General features: G+C 49.4%; 1 protein-coding gene across 6 annotated transcripts in view; it reads left to right on the plus strand.

Annotated features, from left to right (window-relative positions):
- The window catches only part of SPAG9 (sperm associated antigen 9), a 143769-nt gene extending 127753 nt beyond the window's left edge, over window positions 1–16016 (plus strand). For 4 of the 6 annotated variants that reach the window (XM_075561595.1, XM_075561597.1, XM_075561594.1 and 1 more), the window contains 7 exons: window positions 946–1094; window positions 1980–2151; window positions 3826–3939; window positions 5400–5438; window positions 6460–6636; window positions 8558–8707; window positions 12380–16016. In XM_075561595.1, coding sequence (XP_075417710.1) covers window positions 946–1094; window positions 1980–2151; window positions 3826–3939; window positions 5400–5438; window positions 6460–6636; window positions 8558–8707; window positions 12380–12495 — 917 coding nt within the window. In that variant the 3' untranslated portion in view covers window positions 12496–16016. The remainder of the gene's footprint in view (window positions 1–945; window positions 1095–1979; window positions 2152–3825; window positions 3940–5399; window positions 5439–6459; window positions 6637–8557; window positions 8708–12379) is intronic. The other 2 variants (XM_075561596.1, XM_075561599.1) reach the window with 1 other exon arrangement.
- Window positions 16017–17296: the final 1280 nt, after the last annotated feature.

The following is a 17296-nucleotide window of genomic DNA, read 5'->3' on the forward strand; positions in this document are numbered from 1 at the left end:
CCTCGATGAAGGAGAACTATAAACCCTACTGGCAGAGTCCGTGGTGCACTGAGGAAGGGGCGGGTGCGAAACCCAGTGTTTGGGTGAAGAAGAGCAAAGGGGTGAGCATTACCTGAAGATTGGCTGCCATCTCCGTGGGTGCCCGTGAGCATTGCTAGCCTCGCAAAAACCATGGCGACAATCCTGCTCTATTCTGCTGCATAGACAACTTATGAAATGGACATTGACACAGTGCATTAGAATGAAGGGTGCTTTGTCCCAGACACATGCCAAGGTTGCTTGTTTTGGAAAAGAGAAGACGTGGGACTGGAGCGAAGAAGTGGGGTTGGATTTACTCTTTGTGTCTCTGTTGGGTAAAACTAGACCTCCGTGAGCAATTATGCATGGAAGGATGGAGTGTGCCTCGATTTGGAGACTGCATTTCAGAGTTACAGCTCTTCAGACAGGGAGCAGCCGCTCTCGGAAACGGGACCCACCACTCTCAAAGCAAAGCCAGCCTTTTATTGGTTTTTCTTGTGTCACAAAAAATATAGTCTATGCAATTCCTAAAGTGTTAACAGTGAGTTGTCCTCGGCTATTACCCAAGCAATTATGCAAGAATGTAAATGAATGAGAGCAATTATCTCAAAACTAACCATAAATCCAATCTGATTTGAAAATTGCTAATGCAAATAGATGGTGTCATGTCAGAGTTGATTGCCCGTTTTAAAGGTGAAGAGCAGGTGCTAGGTGAGAGTTGAGCCCCACAACCTTTGAGGTTTGGGTCAGATGACCTGACCACCGCAACTTAGGAAATAAGAATCCAGTTTTGCAAATCAAAGAAATACTTAATACATGGCTTTGGGGTGGGGTGCTGTCTCAGTAAACATATTCAAATAAAATGTTTCTTGTGTCACGCTTGAATAAAAGGTGGCATGCACTAACTCATACCTTCTCATTTCAAAGATGGGCAGTGGGATTTGTCAAACTACCACCTCTTAGACCTTGGGCGGCCTCACCATTCCATCCGCTGCATGACGGTGGTGCATGACAAAGTCTGGTGTGGCTACCGGAATAAAATCTACGTGGTCCAGCCAAAGGCCATGAAAATAGAGGCAAGTAAACTCACCTTCTGTGTTGAGTCTCTTTAGAGAGGGTTTCTGGAACCGGCGTGTTTCAGAACCACTTCGTCACATTGCTTCTTCCCTTCACCTCTCTCCCCACTTTGGACCACGAGGGTGGGGAAGTGAGTGGGTCTTTGTTTTAAAGGGGAAGGAGGATGCTCGGGTTTATGTACGCAGAAGCCTACGGGGTTCTTGATATGTTTCGTTTGATATGTCAGTTGGTTAGAGGAGGATTTCCCAGTCATCCCTCACACGTAGTGTCGCCAGGCAAGTCCGTGTATGTGTCAGCATTGCAGCGGGGATTTGTTGTAAAAACAAGAGCCTCTCGGCTTTGTTTTCTTCCAAATCTTTTGGCTGCAACTTCGAGCATGAATTTTTGCGTTTAAAAGTAACAGCAAGCCCACAGCAGGAGATTCTTAAGGGGAAAGTTGTTGTGTGCACCCCCCCCTCCCCTCCATCCCTCTTCTTTCCAAAGTGTTGCTTATTTTTCAGCTCTGTTTTTTCTTCTCATGCATACACGCAAGACAGACAGGGAGAGAAAGAGAGGAAGTGCACACAGGTAGATGGCCGGGGTCTCCTTTTTGAGTAGTCAGACATGGGCTCGCAGTCCCTGACTTGCTCTGGAAAGACACAGAATCCTGCATTCCGGCGCCATCCCCCGCTGCCAGTGGTGCCTTCCTAAGTTGACATCCGGGCAGTGCTGAAGTGCAGCATCCTTTGGTCCTTGGGTTTTCATTCTAGGATGAAAGCAATTAGGAAACCGTGTGCTTCCCCCACTAATACATGGTCTGCTAAATGTTATGCAAATGAGTCTAGTTTCTGAGCAGGCACTGTTACATAACAAGTGTAACTTTGTGATTGAAAAATCTTTCCTAGAAATCGTTTGATGCCCACCCCAGGAAGGAGAGCCAAGTGCGGCAGCTTGCATGGGTGGGTGACGGCGTGTGGGTCTCCATCCGGTTGGATTCCACACTCCGCCTCTATCATGCACACACTTACCAACACCTGCAGGATGTGGACATTGAGCCTTATGTAAGCAAAATGTTAGGTAAGCTTCCAAAGTGCTTCTTTGTTTGCCCATCCCAGGGGAGGCTTTGTTTTTCAGTGGTCTACACTGGCTGGGGAGATCGTGGAGAGTGGATTCGCCTTGCAGTGCTCGGGCAGGTGCACAGCCATCCTGTGATCCTTGACAGGCATCTGGATCCTTTTTCACTCCTTATGTAGTTCAGGAACCGTCAAATCCACCTACGAACACACCTCAAATCATCTCTACTGCTGTCGTCACCCTAGGCCTGCACCTCCTCCTGGCCCGTGGCTCGCCACAAATGCCCTGGGGTCACTGGTCCCCATTTCCTCTCCAGCCGTTCTCTGCATAGTGTGCCAGTACTCACCTCTCCTGGGCACTTTGGTTCCCACCCCAGGGAGGGTCATGCTTTGTCACTTGACCAGAAGACTGTATGTGGTCACAGCCACTCTCCTGACTCACCTTCTTTTACTCACACTAACACCCACCCCCAACAGGTACCTCTGACCTCAGGGCCCTTTCATGTGCAGTGTATGTTCTGTCTGAGGAATTCTTCTTAGTCCCTTTCCACTTACCTGTCAGGTCACAGCCTACATGCCACATCCAGGAGACCTTGCCTGATCTCCCAGGGTGATTTAAGATCTGTCATACTTTTTCTTTGTGGACTCAGCATTGTTGAAGTTCCTGAGTATTCGGTGGTGCTTGTTTATGGGCCCTTCCTCGCCCCACCCCCACGACCTGATGGCCCATGAAGGGCAGGAGCGCCTCTTGTGTTGGGTCTGCTGTGCCTTCAGCCCTCATCCAGTGCCACCGACACTGGGGCTTTCTCCCCCAGTAAAGGAGAGATGGGAGCTATGCATCCTCTCCCGAGAAGCAGGCCTGGACATAATACAAACACAAACCGACCACAGGCCAAGGTCTCCAGTGAGACGGCTCCTCACGCTGTGATCCTGTGATCCTGCCCTCAGTTCTTGTCATTAGACTTTGTCAGTAAGTAATGCTGGTCATCTGAATTACTCACTTCAGAAATAATCTGTTTAATCATTTTGCTTCTCAAATTCCAGAAAATAAGATCCGTTGTGAACAAACAGAACCCGACACTAGCCCCTCTGGAGGACAGTGGAGGCCCGCCCCGCGGGTTTCTGAGCCTGCGACTCCATGTCAGGAGGAAGCCTTGACCTGCCCTCCAGGAGGGCTGGCAGCCCACCGCCTGAGCCGCACTATAGAAACTAAGCGTGCAAACAAGGGGCTCGCTGTGCTAGCTGTACAAAGACTTTCCAGACAAACTAGAGCTTTCTCGGCACACAAAACCAAAGGATGCTTGATTTTCTAAACTAGCAAACTTTTTTCTTTCTGGGGGATGATGTTTTGCTTTGGTGTTTCAGCTCCCTAATTCAAATCCTGTGTTATATATCCTGACCAACGGTACCTTGCTCCTGACTGAGAATATGATGCCAACCTCTTCTAGAATTTCCTCTTTGTCTTGACCCTGCATTATGAGATAGATGACGGTGAAGCTAAACCAGAGGTGGCCTGCTTGGATGAGCATTTCCAGAAAACGTCCAGCTCCCTCGGGTCACGGTCCCTTCCTGTTGTGTTACTTCTGCTACCTGAATGGACTTGGCGTCTGGAATGTCATGATGTGCTCTGGTTCTAAGGAAAATGTTCTGTTCTCCCCCCCTCTCACTCCCCGTTTAGGTACTGGAAAACTGGGCTTCTCATTCGTGAGGATCACAGCTCTTATGGTGTCTTGCAACCGTTTGTGGGTGGGGACAGGAAATGGTGTCATCATCTCCATCCCGCTGACTGAAAGTAAGTGTTCCGTTTGGGTGGCTCGTAGGGACTCTTCGTGTCCCGAGTCCAGATAGGACGTGGTTTAGGCTCCGGCAAATTGAGGGTCACTCAGAAGGTCAAGCTGGTGCCAAAGAGGGAACTTGTGTTCCCTCATTCTTCCTATGAAATGTAAGAGCGGTCTTCAGAAAATTCTTGGAAACGTGGAATTAAGAGAATGAACTTCTTTTTTATTATTAAAAGATCATTTTATTGGGGGCTCATGAAACTCTTACAACAACTCATACATCAATCGTATCAAGCATGTGTGCATATGTTTCCATCATTATTTTCTGTTGAGTCCTTAATATCAGCTCCTCTGTTTTCCCCTCCCTCCCCCTGAGAATGGAGTTTTACCAGGAACTTTTTGAAGCTCCCTTGTACAAATTCTCAGAGAATAACACTGTCCATATGTCGGGACCAATATGCATAATGAAAACGTTTTCATTGTGAGAGAATCCTGTTTTCTCAATTCGGGAATCACAGTTCCATCTCATTGAAATAAAAAACAGAGCCTGTTTTTCTCGGATGTCTTTCTGAAATGTTAGATAGCCTCCAACATTCACCCAAGTTTTTTCACACCTTCCCGCAGGCAGTTTACAGTATCTGTTTGACTTTATTGGAGGTTTAAAAATAAAATGAAATTGTGGGAGAAGTCTTTCAGGAGGCCCACAAGCCTTCCTTGTATTGGAGACAAGCCTTCGGTGACCTCTTGGAAAGGAATGTGATTTGTTGTTGTTGGAACAAAATGGTCATTGTATGTTGCTCATATTACATCGATCATCCATAAAGAAATGGTGTCTTGTGTTTCAAAATTCATGGACAGAGAATGGTTTGAAAACAAGTCCAGAAACATAAGTTAATAAGCACACAACTCATAATCTCCTACCCAGTTTTCAGGGGACAAGGAAGAGACGGGCATCAAAAGACCAGTCACGAGGGAGCCTTTAAGGAACCCACGTTCTTAATACCAACTGCCTTTCTTGCAGTTATTTGTAAATCGTCTCATGTTCCCACAACATCTTAGATCTCAAGAGAGCCGGGGACCCCAGAATTCATTTCAGTGTTTCCTAAGAGGGTGTTCCATTGCAGCGTGGTTACTGTAACGGGAACTTTGTAAGGGACAAAGAGGGGGAAGTTTGCATTGAAGAAATGTCTCATATTCCCAGTGTGCTTTGCTGAGACCCACCGAAGTGGTTTCACAATGAAGAAAAGCAAAGTTGTGGCGAGGCAGGGTGTCCTTTGTCATCAGAGGTCCTGGGAGAGGCTTTGTCCAGAACTTGATGTGGTGCTTGCTGCGATGCCAAGGGGGGGATGCTGGGAATTAAGTTGGGTGCTTTGAGCACCAGGTTGCCAGCTAGCAGGCTGAGAGTGGTGGCTCATAGTGATTCTCCTCCGGGTCACGCCCCCTCCATGTCCCCTTTCCTCCTCTCTCACTGTAGCCGTAATCCTCCACCAGGGACGTTTACTGGGGCTGAGGGGTAAGTGCAGATCCTCACCAAACTCTCCTTCCTGGCTCCTAATGGCCACTGTGAGGCTGTTCCCACTTCTAGAAACCCTTCTTGAATGTTCCTAAATGTCATCCACTTGCAGTCACTGCATCGCATCCCGGCGGCTTTTGTTTTTATTTCAGTGTTTGTTACATGGCCACCAACTGCTCAGCAGCTTAGTCTCTGTGTTCTCTTTTGTTGCAGCTGAACCTTCTTCAGACCTTTCCTTTCAGTAAAAACATGAAGCATTTCTTACAACTGTCGTTAATCTCCATTGTTGACTCTTGTTATGGATCATGTTTCCTTCATTCACTTACTGGCCCGTGGAAAGGGGATGTTTTGTGAGTCTGGTCCTTCTAAAACAGCTCAGCACCACCGTCAGGCTGGTGTCTATAAAACGGCTCTACTAGTGGCGGCTGGATTTCTGTCAGCACGACTTTTCCACTTCACCGGTTGCCGTCAAGCCGATTCCAATGAGGGCAACTCTGTAAGGCAGAGTGGTGCCCGTGGGTGTGCCAGGCCGTGCTCTTTGCCACAGCAGACTGCCGCATCACCCTCCCTGGGAAGGGCTCGTGAGGGTGAGCCCACTGGCCCTTCGCCACGGAGAGAGCTCAGAGCTCAGAATCGACTCCCCGGCAACCAGCAGCAGCAAGAACAGCTGTCAGAGGAGGGCACACCGCGCTGGGATCCTTTGACCTGTCGTTGGTCACTTCTCCAGAGTGGGGGTTCACCGAAACGAGGTGTAAAAATCTAATTGACGTGTTTACAAAAGCAACCTTTGTTCTTGCTAGACTGGCAAAATCCCCTGCTCCATTTACTGAGGAACTTAAAGTATAACTAGCATGCTAGATCTCTCTTCTCCAGCTTTGTCTTGACTGGCATTGCCGCCCTTTATTTTATGTTTCTCAACTGCCTGTAGCTTGTAGATAATACTATAAGGATTAACCAGTAACCTCTGACACCGCTGTGGTCGCTCAGGGGAAACAGTGGCCATTTGGTTTTTCTGTCGCAGCAAACAAAAGCTCCGGAGCCCCCGGCCATCGTCCTGGGAGCGTCATCCGAGTGTACGGCGATGAGAACAGCGAGAAAGTGACGCCGGGCACGTTCATCCCCTACTGCTCCATGGCTCACGCCCAGCTCTGCTTCCATGGGCACCGGGACGCCGTGAAGTTCTTTGTGGCAGTCCCAGGTGAGTCTGGGCTCGGCCCTCCCTGCTTCCCCTACACAGTTGCCTAGGCTCTGCCGAGTACCGGACCGTCAGGGAAGCAAGTCCGGTGATGGAGGGATGAGTCGGGCTGACAGGACGGATGGCACTACTTCAAATGGAGGCCTTTGGGCGTCTCTTCCCCAGCCCTTGATGATCTTGTAAAAGCCTAGTTTACTTTTGGAAGCCCTGGGATTGTCTTGTCACAGCAAGAAAAGAAGGGGACTGTGCCCTGCCCTGCGGAAGTCGCTCGCCCCGAGGCGTGTGTCCCCATTTCCTGAGGGGTGGCCATCTGCGCTGCCCACCGCGTTTGTTGTGGACACAGACGAAAATGCTTGGGGCTAGAGCCCGCCCCGTGGTGAAGGCCACGGGACATGTTCTGTCCATTGAGAATTCTAAACCATGCCGCCGACATGTAAGCAGGGCCCAAGTTCGCGGAGTAGTTAGAAGGTCCCGGGTCTGGCCTTGCACAGCGAAGGGCCTCGGTTTCTCAGCGGCGTTCCCGAGAGCCAGCGATCAATGTAGCTCAGTGTCGCACAGGGGCTGCTCCAGGGAGCCCCGTCACCAGTCACCCAGGACCCACAGGTGAAACTCTGCTAGCTGTGTTTTTCTTTTCTTTCTTCAAGAAATAAAAATGCCCCTATAACTAGCACTTTTTGGTTTTGAACTTAATTTAAATGACCTGCACAGCATATGTAGTCTGTAGTTTATTTATCTGCCCGTGACATTCTAATGTCTGAGTACTTGTCCTCCATTTTATTCATTCTTGATGAGACTCTTTACAGCCTCATGCCATGCCACCCCATCCCCCCAACAACACACACAACACACACACAATTGAAAGCAGTAGGTGTTGGACAACTACGCTAAGTCCAAGGTCAGATTCAAACCCACCAGCTGCTCTGCAGGAGGAAGATGAGACTCTGCTCTGGTCAACATTACGGGCTCGTTCACCCTCCATCTGGTCACTGTGACTAAGAACCAACTTGATGGCAGCAGGTTTGGGTTTGTGAAAGGCCGTCTTGCAGTGGCCCTTCCGAGTGAGGGCCTGCTAGGTAAACTTGCAGAGGGGTTCCTTGTGCCCTGAAAGGGAAACAGAGTGACCGAGTGGTAAGGGGGGCGGGGGGGGCGGTGTTGAACCCTTATGGCAGCTGGCCTCGCACCAGAGAGCACTCTGGCCTGTCTTGGCAGGCTTGGTGCATTCAGCGTATAATTGAGGAATGTCTGAGTGACACACTGTGGCGATAAATCATAATGAACTTCCACTCTCGGGGTCCCTCACTTTGGCCCAGTGCACTGTGTCACCTTGCTGTGCCCCGCGGTCTCCTGGAGGTGGCTCTGTGGAGTTTGACTCCAGAGAGGATGGTGTCCATGACATTTAAGTGTCTTCTTCAGTCTTTTCATTCTTGAACTTAAACTTCAGACCAAGTGGTACTTTTATTTGCATCAACTAAATTAAAGAATAAGGTGTCCTTTTCTGAAGGATGCGAAGAAAGTCATTGATTTAAAATCAATGTCACTATTAGTTATCAATAGATCAGAGTCCTCAGGCTTCACTTGAAGACGGATTCTCTGCCTCCTGCACATGTAGTGCACATACGCTCTGGGGAAAGCCCGTCCCCTGCCCTAGACCCCACTTCCCATGCACATCTTGAAGCCCTTTCTATCTCATGCTGAGTGTTGAACATATTCCCGCTTTGATGGAAAATCAAGGTAGTTGATTTTCAAATTTGACTCTCTGACCCACAGATGAGTGTTTTCTAGTCATCCAAGAACTTCCAGTATGCCGATGGGACTGCCACCTACCTTCCCTGGCACTATTGGGGGGGTGGGGGGGTAGAGATAATCTCCCAGCACCCACCTGTGTGATAAGTGGCATTTACTTCTGTCCCCGTGTATACTATAGGTCAAGTCACCAGCCCACAAAGTGGCAGTAGTGGCACCGATGTGGCAGCTGAGAAGGCAGGGCCATCGGCACAGGAGCCTGGCAGCCAAACCCCCCTGAAATCTATGCTGGTCATCAGTGGAGGAGAGGGCTACATTGACTTCCGAATGGGTGAGTCCTTGTGGCTGCCGCCGCCTGTGGAACCCGGCTGGGCCCTGGGCACATGGGGAAAACCCCTCTACTGACCAAGTCCTAACAGGGTCCCGGGAATGGACTTCGCAGAGTTTTTGACGCCACATGTACTTGTTTAAAAATGCATTAGGACATAGCGAGGTGTGGTCGTGTGCTGAGGGATATTTGTAAAGAGCATAAAGTTTAGCGTCCGAAGGCCAGGGCCAGTCATTCAGCCTCTCAAAACCTGTTTCTTCAGCTGCAAAAGGGAGATAAAAGTACTTTCTAAAGTAGTGGTGTCACCACAGCTATCCTTTGTCCGTTTCTTCCCTTTCATCAGTTGTTTGTGCACACCAAAGTTTAAAGTGCCAGGCCGAACCGGGCGAAGCCTCTTTCCAGGAGCTCAGCAGTGGAACAGCGCAGAGATGCAGGCATGCTAGCAAATAGAAGGGGTTTGGATGCTCTTCTGGGGAGTGGTCAGTTCTGCCTAAGGGTAGAAAGTCAGGAAATGAAGTGATTCTCCTTCAGATAGGGTATTCTAAAGGGTTAGGCTGGGGGTTAGCATTCCATGGATAGAGAATGGCTAGCTTCTAGCTCGCTGTCATGTAGGGTAGAGTAGAACGGCCCCTTTAGGTTTCTGAGGCTAGCTCTGAGGGAGTAGAAAGACTTACCTGTGTCTCTCGGAGAGGCTGGGAGTTTAAACCGCTGACCTTGAAGTTAGCAGCCCAACAAGTAAAGGACTGTATCACAGGAGGCCTTGCGCGCAAAGGCTTAGAGATGTGAAACTATGTTAATTGGAGAGCAGCTCTTTCTAAATGGCTGGAGTTTGGGATTGAAGCGTGTATACACCTGAAGAGGGGCGGGGAGGGGCTGGAAGAGTGGAACTGGAGAAATGAATCATGAGTAAGGCAACGGGACTTGATAAGAAATTTAGAACTAAAAGGAAGTGACCTAGGGTGAACCCAGCCTTAATCAGCACGACTAGTACCCAAGTGAGGTGGGGACTCGGGTGTGGACGCTGGACTCTGACGGCGGGTGGGGGTGTCTCTGGGTCAGTGCTTCTGGTACAGCCCCCGCGAGGGCACGGAAGGACCCAAGGTGCCTTGGTCTTGGCTTAGGAGAGCGTGTACATTTACATTGCCTGGGGCTTACTGAGTGGTGGGTTATTTTTTCCTGAAAAGAGGCAGTATTCCAAGTAAGTTGGGGAAGCTCTTCGTAGGATTTCATGTATGTGGAGGGTGGGACTTGGGCCTGCGGCATGTTGGCATGCGGGAATAGTCGGGGACATGAAATTGGGGAGCAGCAGTGCCTGCAAGGAGGTGCCCGGATAGCCCCCTACCGTCTGCTTTAGGAAGGGATCTGGAGAGATGAAGAAACTCAGGAGACTTGATTCCTGTGGCCAAGTGTTGCTTTGCAGACTGCAAAGCACCAGGTAGACACGCCTGCTGTGTTCGCTATAAATAAAGGAAGGGGTCCCTGGTCTACCAAAGTCCCAGTGGGTTACAGAGTTCCGAACCAAGGTACTAAATGCCTCTCAACAATCTCATAATAGAGATTACTGACAAAATGCTTCTTTTAGGCCTGGCTTGTGTCAGACTCGAAGGTGGACTTTCAGGTCACATAATTAAGAGAGCGTGCTCACGTGGTTAGGGGAGCCTGGAACGTTGGCTCCAAAGGACTTACTGACACACTTTTAAGAGCGGGGTTACGAAGTGGATTCTGATGGTGCCAGGAGGAATGGGGTCATTTCAATGCACGTTAAATCTCCACCTATGGGCAGAATTCCTTTCTAGAAAGAGACAGCAGAGATTCCATTTGTCTGGAATGCAGTGTGGCAGTTGGCACCAAGCTGAGGAGCACGCTGATGAAAATCTCCGTGTGGTTCTTCCATTTCCACAGAAAATTCCTTCCACTGTGGCTGCTGAAGGCAGCACGGAATTGCTTAATGGGTCCTGGCAGCATCTCTCGTTAACCCAGCCTGAAAAACAGACATGTCTTTACACATAGGCTATTTTTAATAGTGCAGGTGCTTTTTTTAAAATTCCATTTCTTTGTTTCTCGTTTTTCATTACAGTAATTTTTTAGCGGTGAGAAACATCCTTACATCCCCATAGCTCTCTGGTTTATCTTAAAATCTAGGACACAGACGCTAGGAGCAGGGTAATTTTTTTATATAAATAGAATCTTGAAAACAAACCTACTCAAAGAGTGTCAGCCAAGTGATTGGTCATTATCACCACCGAGAGAGGGTGTGTAGAGGTGGGAACCACATTTATACCTTCGAGCCATCACAGGCCTGAGTCCTGAGCCCCTGAGCGCGCGTCTCTCTCCACAGTCTGCGATGGTTGGGGACAGAGCACTAGTGGGGAGCTGAGGGGGAGCTTGGGCCTCAGAGCTTGGCAAATACTTGGGGTGTTTTCTCTACCGCTGTTTCCAGTCAGCAGAATCAATGTTTGTCCAGCTGAAATTGAGGTGGGGCCTCGGAGAGCATTCCGGGAGAGCAGTGGCAGGTCGCTGCCCCTTTGAAGGCTCTGTTCAAGAATCCGTCTTCCTCCACGAGTTGTCACGGGGCTGTGCCAGCGTAAGCCAGCTCAGGACGTGTGGGTGACCCAGCTGCCACACACGTCATTGTTGTTGATCTCCAAGCTGCTCCACTCGCCTCCCTCCTGTAGCCGAAGGATCCGTTGCAGAGGGCGACCTTCCCTGATGGATGGAGGAGGACCAACCTTACCGGAACCTCCGAACCAGCGCTCCAGGTCCCAACAAGGAGAAGACAAGCTTGGGGCTGGCAAGGAGCACGGGCCTCCGGAGCCAGGGTCTTTGCTGAAGACCTCATTGGTTCCACTTAGCTCTTCTCAGAAGGGCTTCTAGCCCATCATTTCTTCACCTCTACCTGTTCCACGCTGGAAAACCACTGGACGAAACACTGAGTGTTCGCTGGTCATCTGCTATCTTGGACCGCAGAGAGAGAATTTGGAGTTGTACGTGCCTGTATCAGTTATCGTGACGGGAATCCTTCACTCCTGCACAAAGCAGGAGCGTGGTGGGTTTAGTTGATGTACTGAGTGGTTTCGTCCCTGTGCTTGCTCCGGTCGCGTTCTGAACGTTCTCGGTCCGTAGCCTGACATACACTGGCAGAGACAGCGCCTCTGGAGGAGCCCAGGGCTGGACAGCTGTGCCTTCTTGGCATCCGTTCCTGTTACCATCAGTGTGCAGCCATCTGCGGGCACGCTTCCAGAGTAGTGCGGTGGACGCACTTTGACAGTTAGGACTCTGAGCCAAGTCCGTAGTCACGGAGGTCCAGTGCCCTGAACATCTGCAAGTGACTCTGAGAAAGGTAGCGTGAAGTTTGTGCTGCAGTCTCTCCCACTAACAGGGAGGTACACAACAACACACCGTTCACGGCGACTCCAGCACGTGTGCGCAGGGACGTGGGACCCCCGTGCTGTCTGTCTACAAGTTAGGCGGCAACTTCGGGGAGCATGCCAAGCCATGACATGTTTTGTTAAATGCTGGGTTTACTCTGAGTACAGGCTGGACATGCACGGCAGTCAGGTAAGTTCTGTGCATCACGCTCGTGGGCCAGCCATGAGCACTGAACTGAGCCTGATGGACTTCATCAGCCTGTGCTTCCCATGCGCCACCTAACGAGTCTCCCTGTCCATCCACCAGGTGACGAAGGTGGAGAATCAGAGCTTCTTGGAGAGGACCTCCCCCTCGAACCTTCGGTTGCCAAAGCAGAAAGGAGCCACCTGATTGTGTGGCAAGTGCTCTGTGGCAGCGAGTGAGTCCCGGGGCAGCAGACGGATGTGGGGCGCCGCCTCTCCTGCATGGTGTATTTTCCCCTCCCCTGATCTAATGCTCCTTCTGTGAAATACGTTTCACCACCACACGTGTGAGCATTTTTCCCTGCTAACTACATGACAAAATCCGCCCTGCCGGCACCGTGCGGGAGCTCGCTCTTCACTGCACCAGCGTCACCGGCAGCTTCGGTGTATTCGGAACGCGCGGAAGCGCATGCGCGCTCTGCAAGCCGGTGGAGCGCAAAGCAGTCACCGGTGAGTGCCTCTCGCGCACTCGGTTGATGGGGTCGCTTTTTAACTGTCACTAATGATGGGATTAACGGGAAACACTTGATCATTTAAACTGTACCGTTCAGTACTATCGCAGAGTTTTCCCCAGTGTGTTATGAAACTGACGCAGACTAAGATCAGGTTGGAATATCAGGATTTATCAGATGTCTCGAGAGCTAAAAGCTGACTGTAAATGCGTTTACTTTCAAATCTGAAAAATCTTGTTTATATGGTATATAAAACTTTGTTTTCATCAGATTTGGGGGGTTTTATATCGAAGAAATTAAGACTACATTATTTAAATAAAAGCTCCCTGTTTCTGACTTACTGGCGCTCTCAAGTCTATGAGGCCTGCTTCTCTGAACATTCTGAACTTTGTTTCTCCCCTCCCCCTTGTGGGAGACTAGTCTCATTTTCATACTGATGTGTCTGGAGAGTTGACTGTTGACAAGCCCTTAAAGAGTCTCTGCAGCGTAGGGAGGATTTTTTTTTAACTGTGTTTTGTGTTCCTCGATGGAGGAAGTTGGCTAAGTTTCCAGGTGAAAGCGCACCTGTGCGCCATCGACCCTGCGCCCCGCTCTTGGTGGTTTGGTGGTGGATGGCCGAGACAGCTGGCCGAGGGCTCAGATGAGAAAGGGCGTTTTCTGCTTCGTTTGAAGAGACAGAGCAGCCAGTGCGGGTGTTTTGGATGTCAGTCAATAACAGTCCCACGTTGGGGCCCGTCTGCGGCTGGAATGCCATCTTGGAAGGGAAGACTAGCCAGGGCGACAAGCACAGCCCGGCCGCCATCGAGGAAGGACGGGCATGGCGTTTTTACCCACAGTGCCCGTGTTCAGGTAGAGGAGACGTGCGCGTCGGCTGACTTCCTTGTTTAATACGTTTTTTTAAAACACAATGCTGCAGTGTTTTCCCTCTCACGTTTGACACGTACGGTTTGCCATTTGTTATCCATCACTATAAGAAACACTAAATATAAATGTAAGCACTATTTTTTTAATATAATCCTATAAAGCAAAGCTCATCTTGCCCGTGCCCTGGTTTAGTGCTGGACTGCTATCCGAAACGTTGGCAGTTCCAACCTACCAGCTGTGCTCCTGGGGAGAAGGTCGAGGCCTTGCGGCCAGCAGCTTCAGGAGAGAAGGCGGTCCAGGAAGCCCAGGGAGCACTTCTCTGGGCTACACGTCGCTCTGAGTCGGGATTGGCTCTGCAGGCAGTGGGTGTATTTTATTTTTATTTTTCCCTTAATCATCAGAATGAGTACTTAGGAAAAAAGAACATAAATGTACCGTATGTACTCGAGGATAAGCCGACCCAAATATCAGCCAAGGCGCCTAATTTTACCACAGACACTGCATTAAACATGTGCTGAGAAATTTGGCATATGCACGAATATATACGGTAAATTTTAGATTATCTAAGTGTTTTTAAGTACCCCGGTTTTGGGTTGTTTGTTTTTCCCTTGCAAAGATCTTTGTAAAAAGCACATCAGTGACTCATCCACATAGATGCTTAGGCAAGATTTGCAAAATGCATGAGATTCACTGGGCCGCAGAAGGCCTTGTATGTGTAAGCGCATTGAGTGCACAGTCACATCGTGCCCGCTTGGGTGGCTGGAAGACAACGGCTCCAGGTCAAAGGTGTGAAGAGACTTCTTTGCTGACGCTGCTGCTGGGTGATGCTGCTCCCGGGCCTCCCACAGCTGTGTGCGGCACCTTCAGTTATATGAAATCAGAGGCCGTTTGGGGAGCACTTTAAAAAAGACACGATTAACCATCTCTGGAAACGGACAAGTTCACAAGAGAGACACCAAAGTGCTTGGGAATTTCACTCTTGGCGTAAACTCCCCAGAGGCAGGCCACCTGTCTTGTGCTGTTTTCCTGACGACTGTCCTGGGGACCAGGCGCGCACGGCGACAGTGTACGCTGCCCGTCGCTGCTCTTTCCGCATGTGCTGGCTTTACGTAGATGGGTGTAGGTCGGACCTGCTACCTCCTGTGAAGTTACTGCCGAGGGACCCCCGGGGACAGTTCCCCTGTCCTGTGGGGCCCTGTGAGTCTGCATCGACTCAGTGGCCGTGCGTGTGTGCTTCTGAGTGATCTAAAGACAGCAGGTGGCCTGTGGCCCTGTTGAGTCATTTCAGGGATCGGAGAGGATGAGAATGTACTGTGCTTTTCATTTCAACTAAATCTTTCATTCTTCCTGCTTCATTCTTCCTTCACCCTCACCGCCAAGAACAGCCCTATACCTTCGTATTGTTCACTTTAGTCAAGTGGTAGCCTTTGGGAGAAGATGCCAAAATGTTAGCTTTTACTACCAGCATGCTGGGGAGGACAGAGAAGAGGCTGGAGTCCCCGGAGCTGGCCTCTCCTATGGGAAGAAGAGGCACCGGGGCAAAAAGAGGTTATGCTCTATGAACTCAGAGTGGAGAGTGTTTTCCCTTCCTCCTGTGGATCGAAATCTTTCAAATAGGAAGGAATCTCTTGAGAGTGACCACTTGTGGAGAGACTCCAACATTTTGAGCACAAAATAGGAACCACACAAGTTTTCAGAGTCAGTGTGCTTGCCCAGAAACAGTTGCAGTCATTTCCTGGAAAGGCCTTCCCATCTTTGAGAACAGATCCTTGAATATAGGCTGCCTTAGTAACAAAACACATGCCTCCCCGTGCTCACCAGGGGCTGAACAAAGAGGCGGGACTCGGGAATGTCGTAGACGTAAGTCTGTGTTTCCTCGTGAGTATTAGGTGCTTGCCAAGGACTCGGTCAGCGTCAGGACTCTTCTCAGGGGTCATGTTGAGCGAGGGACCCAGTTTGTCGCGGGGAAGACTAGGAGGCGAGAAAGTGAAATGCGGAAACCATAAATGCTTTTCTAACAGGGTTATTGCTATATTGTAATACTAAATGTCTCTTCTTTTTCTTAAAAAATAAGTTTCTATTATTAATTTTGTCAAATAATTCCTAGTCTCCGAATATATTTTAACCATTTCTGTTCTGAATTTGTTTTTTTGTCCTAGACATTTTTATCTTGAATTTTACTTGCCTCTTTAATCCGGGGGAGGGGGGGATGGGTACTAGTGTCCCACTTGCTGTCTCTTAGAGGCTGAGACTTCATTCCTTTCTATGAGCAGAAAGCTCAGTTAGCAATGTAGCTATCTCAGTATTTATTTCTATTATGGAATCCCTGGGGTTCGGAATGTAACTTTGTACATGAAATATATATAAATATGTATATGAAACATGTATGAGGCTGAGTGTGTGTTGTTTTGTTCTTGCCTTTCACCCAGGGGTCCTCAACTTGGTTCCTTTGAAAGTCAAATAATCTCCCCCTTCAACCAGGTCACGTCTGCTGGCCAGGACTCTGGCCAAAGGCCAGTGGAGGTGGAATATTCATGAAGAACACTGTCTGCTTGGCTCCCATGTTCCCGTGAGACAAATGGGGAAGCTCTGAGTCACAGCCCACACGTGACACCGAGGCGTACCATTTGCGCACGACTCAGTGAGGCTTTGGTAATAAATACAGTGTGCGTATTCGGGGTCCACTTGCTTGGGAGGGACTCGCAAAGGATGCTGATTATAAAACCAGTTGTGTGGTAGCACCCTGTGGATCCGTCGTAAGAGCGGTGACGTTTAGTCTAATTTGGAGTCCATTGTTTACAGCACAGGAAGGAATCAGAGAGGGACGATGGGACAGGTAGCCAGACTGGCATCATAATAGAATAGTTCACTAGATAAAGCCACTGCCACCGCCATATTCTAGAGGTAGATACTCTAGAATATAATTAATAGCCTGACTCACTCCTAGACTTTACAGGACATTACCCTAATTGCCCCCTTTGCCTTCTGGGGCCTGCCTTGTCATTGTTTTGGAAGCTGATTAATCCTTTAGCACCTCGTTCAGTCAGCTTCCTGATCTAGCCCGCCTCCAGACTAAGCAAGGGCTGCAGTGGAGGACTGGAGACATCCACTGGGGCTTTGCTGTGGGGGTTGGGCAGGAGTGCTCTCCTCACCTGCAACTAGAAGACCATCCCCGTCGTCCTGCCCAGTGCTAGAACTGCCTTCCAAACCTCCATGAAGCACAGTGATGAAGCTCCCCAGCTCTGCCCTGACCAACCTCAGCCCCTCGCATCCAGGGTAGGAGTGAAGATCCTGGCTGCCAGAACACAGCATGGACGTCATTTTTAGCAGCTGCCATGTTGTTGGAAAAGCTCTATCAAGGTTTTATAGTTGGGGGGTTTAGTGGGGGGCTTCTTAGAATGCCTTAAATATTAGATCATTATCTCAATTGAAATTCCAAAAGTTGGAAACCAAGAGTATCGTTTGTTGGAAAATAGGGCCTTGGGGTTGTAAGTGACACCAGAGATTGATGATAGGATTTTGCAAAACCAGTGACTTAGCAGAAACACACTTTTCCAACAACAACTGGTGACCATACACATGGACCTGATAGGGTGGAATACATGGGGATCAGATTGACCACATCTGTGGAAAGAGACGATGGAGAAACTCAATCTCATTAGCCA

Source organism: Tenrec ecaudatus, chromosome 10 (assembly GCF_050624435.1).
Source record: "Tenrec ecaudatus isolate mTenEca1 chromosome 10, mTenEca1.hap1, whole genome shotgun sequence".
Taxonomy (NCBI): Eukaryota; Metazoa; Chordata; class Mammalia; order Afrosoricida; family Tenrecidae; genus Tenrec; species Tenrec ecaudatus.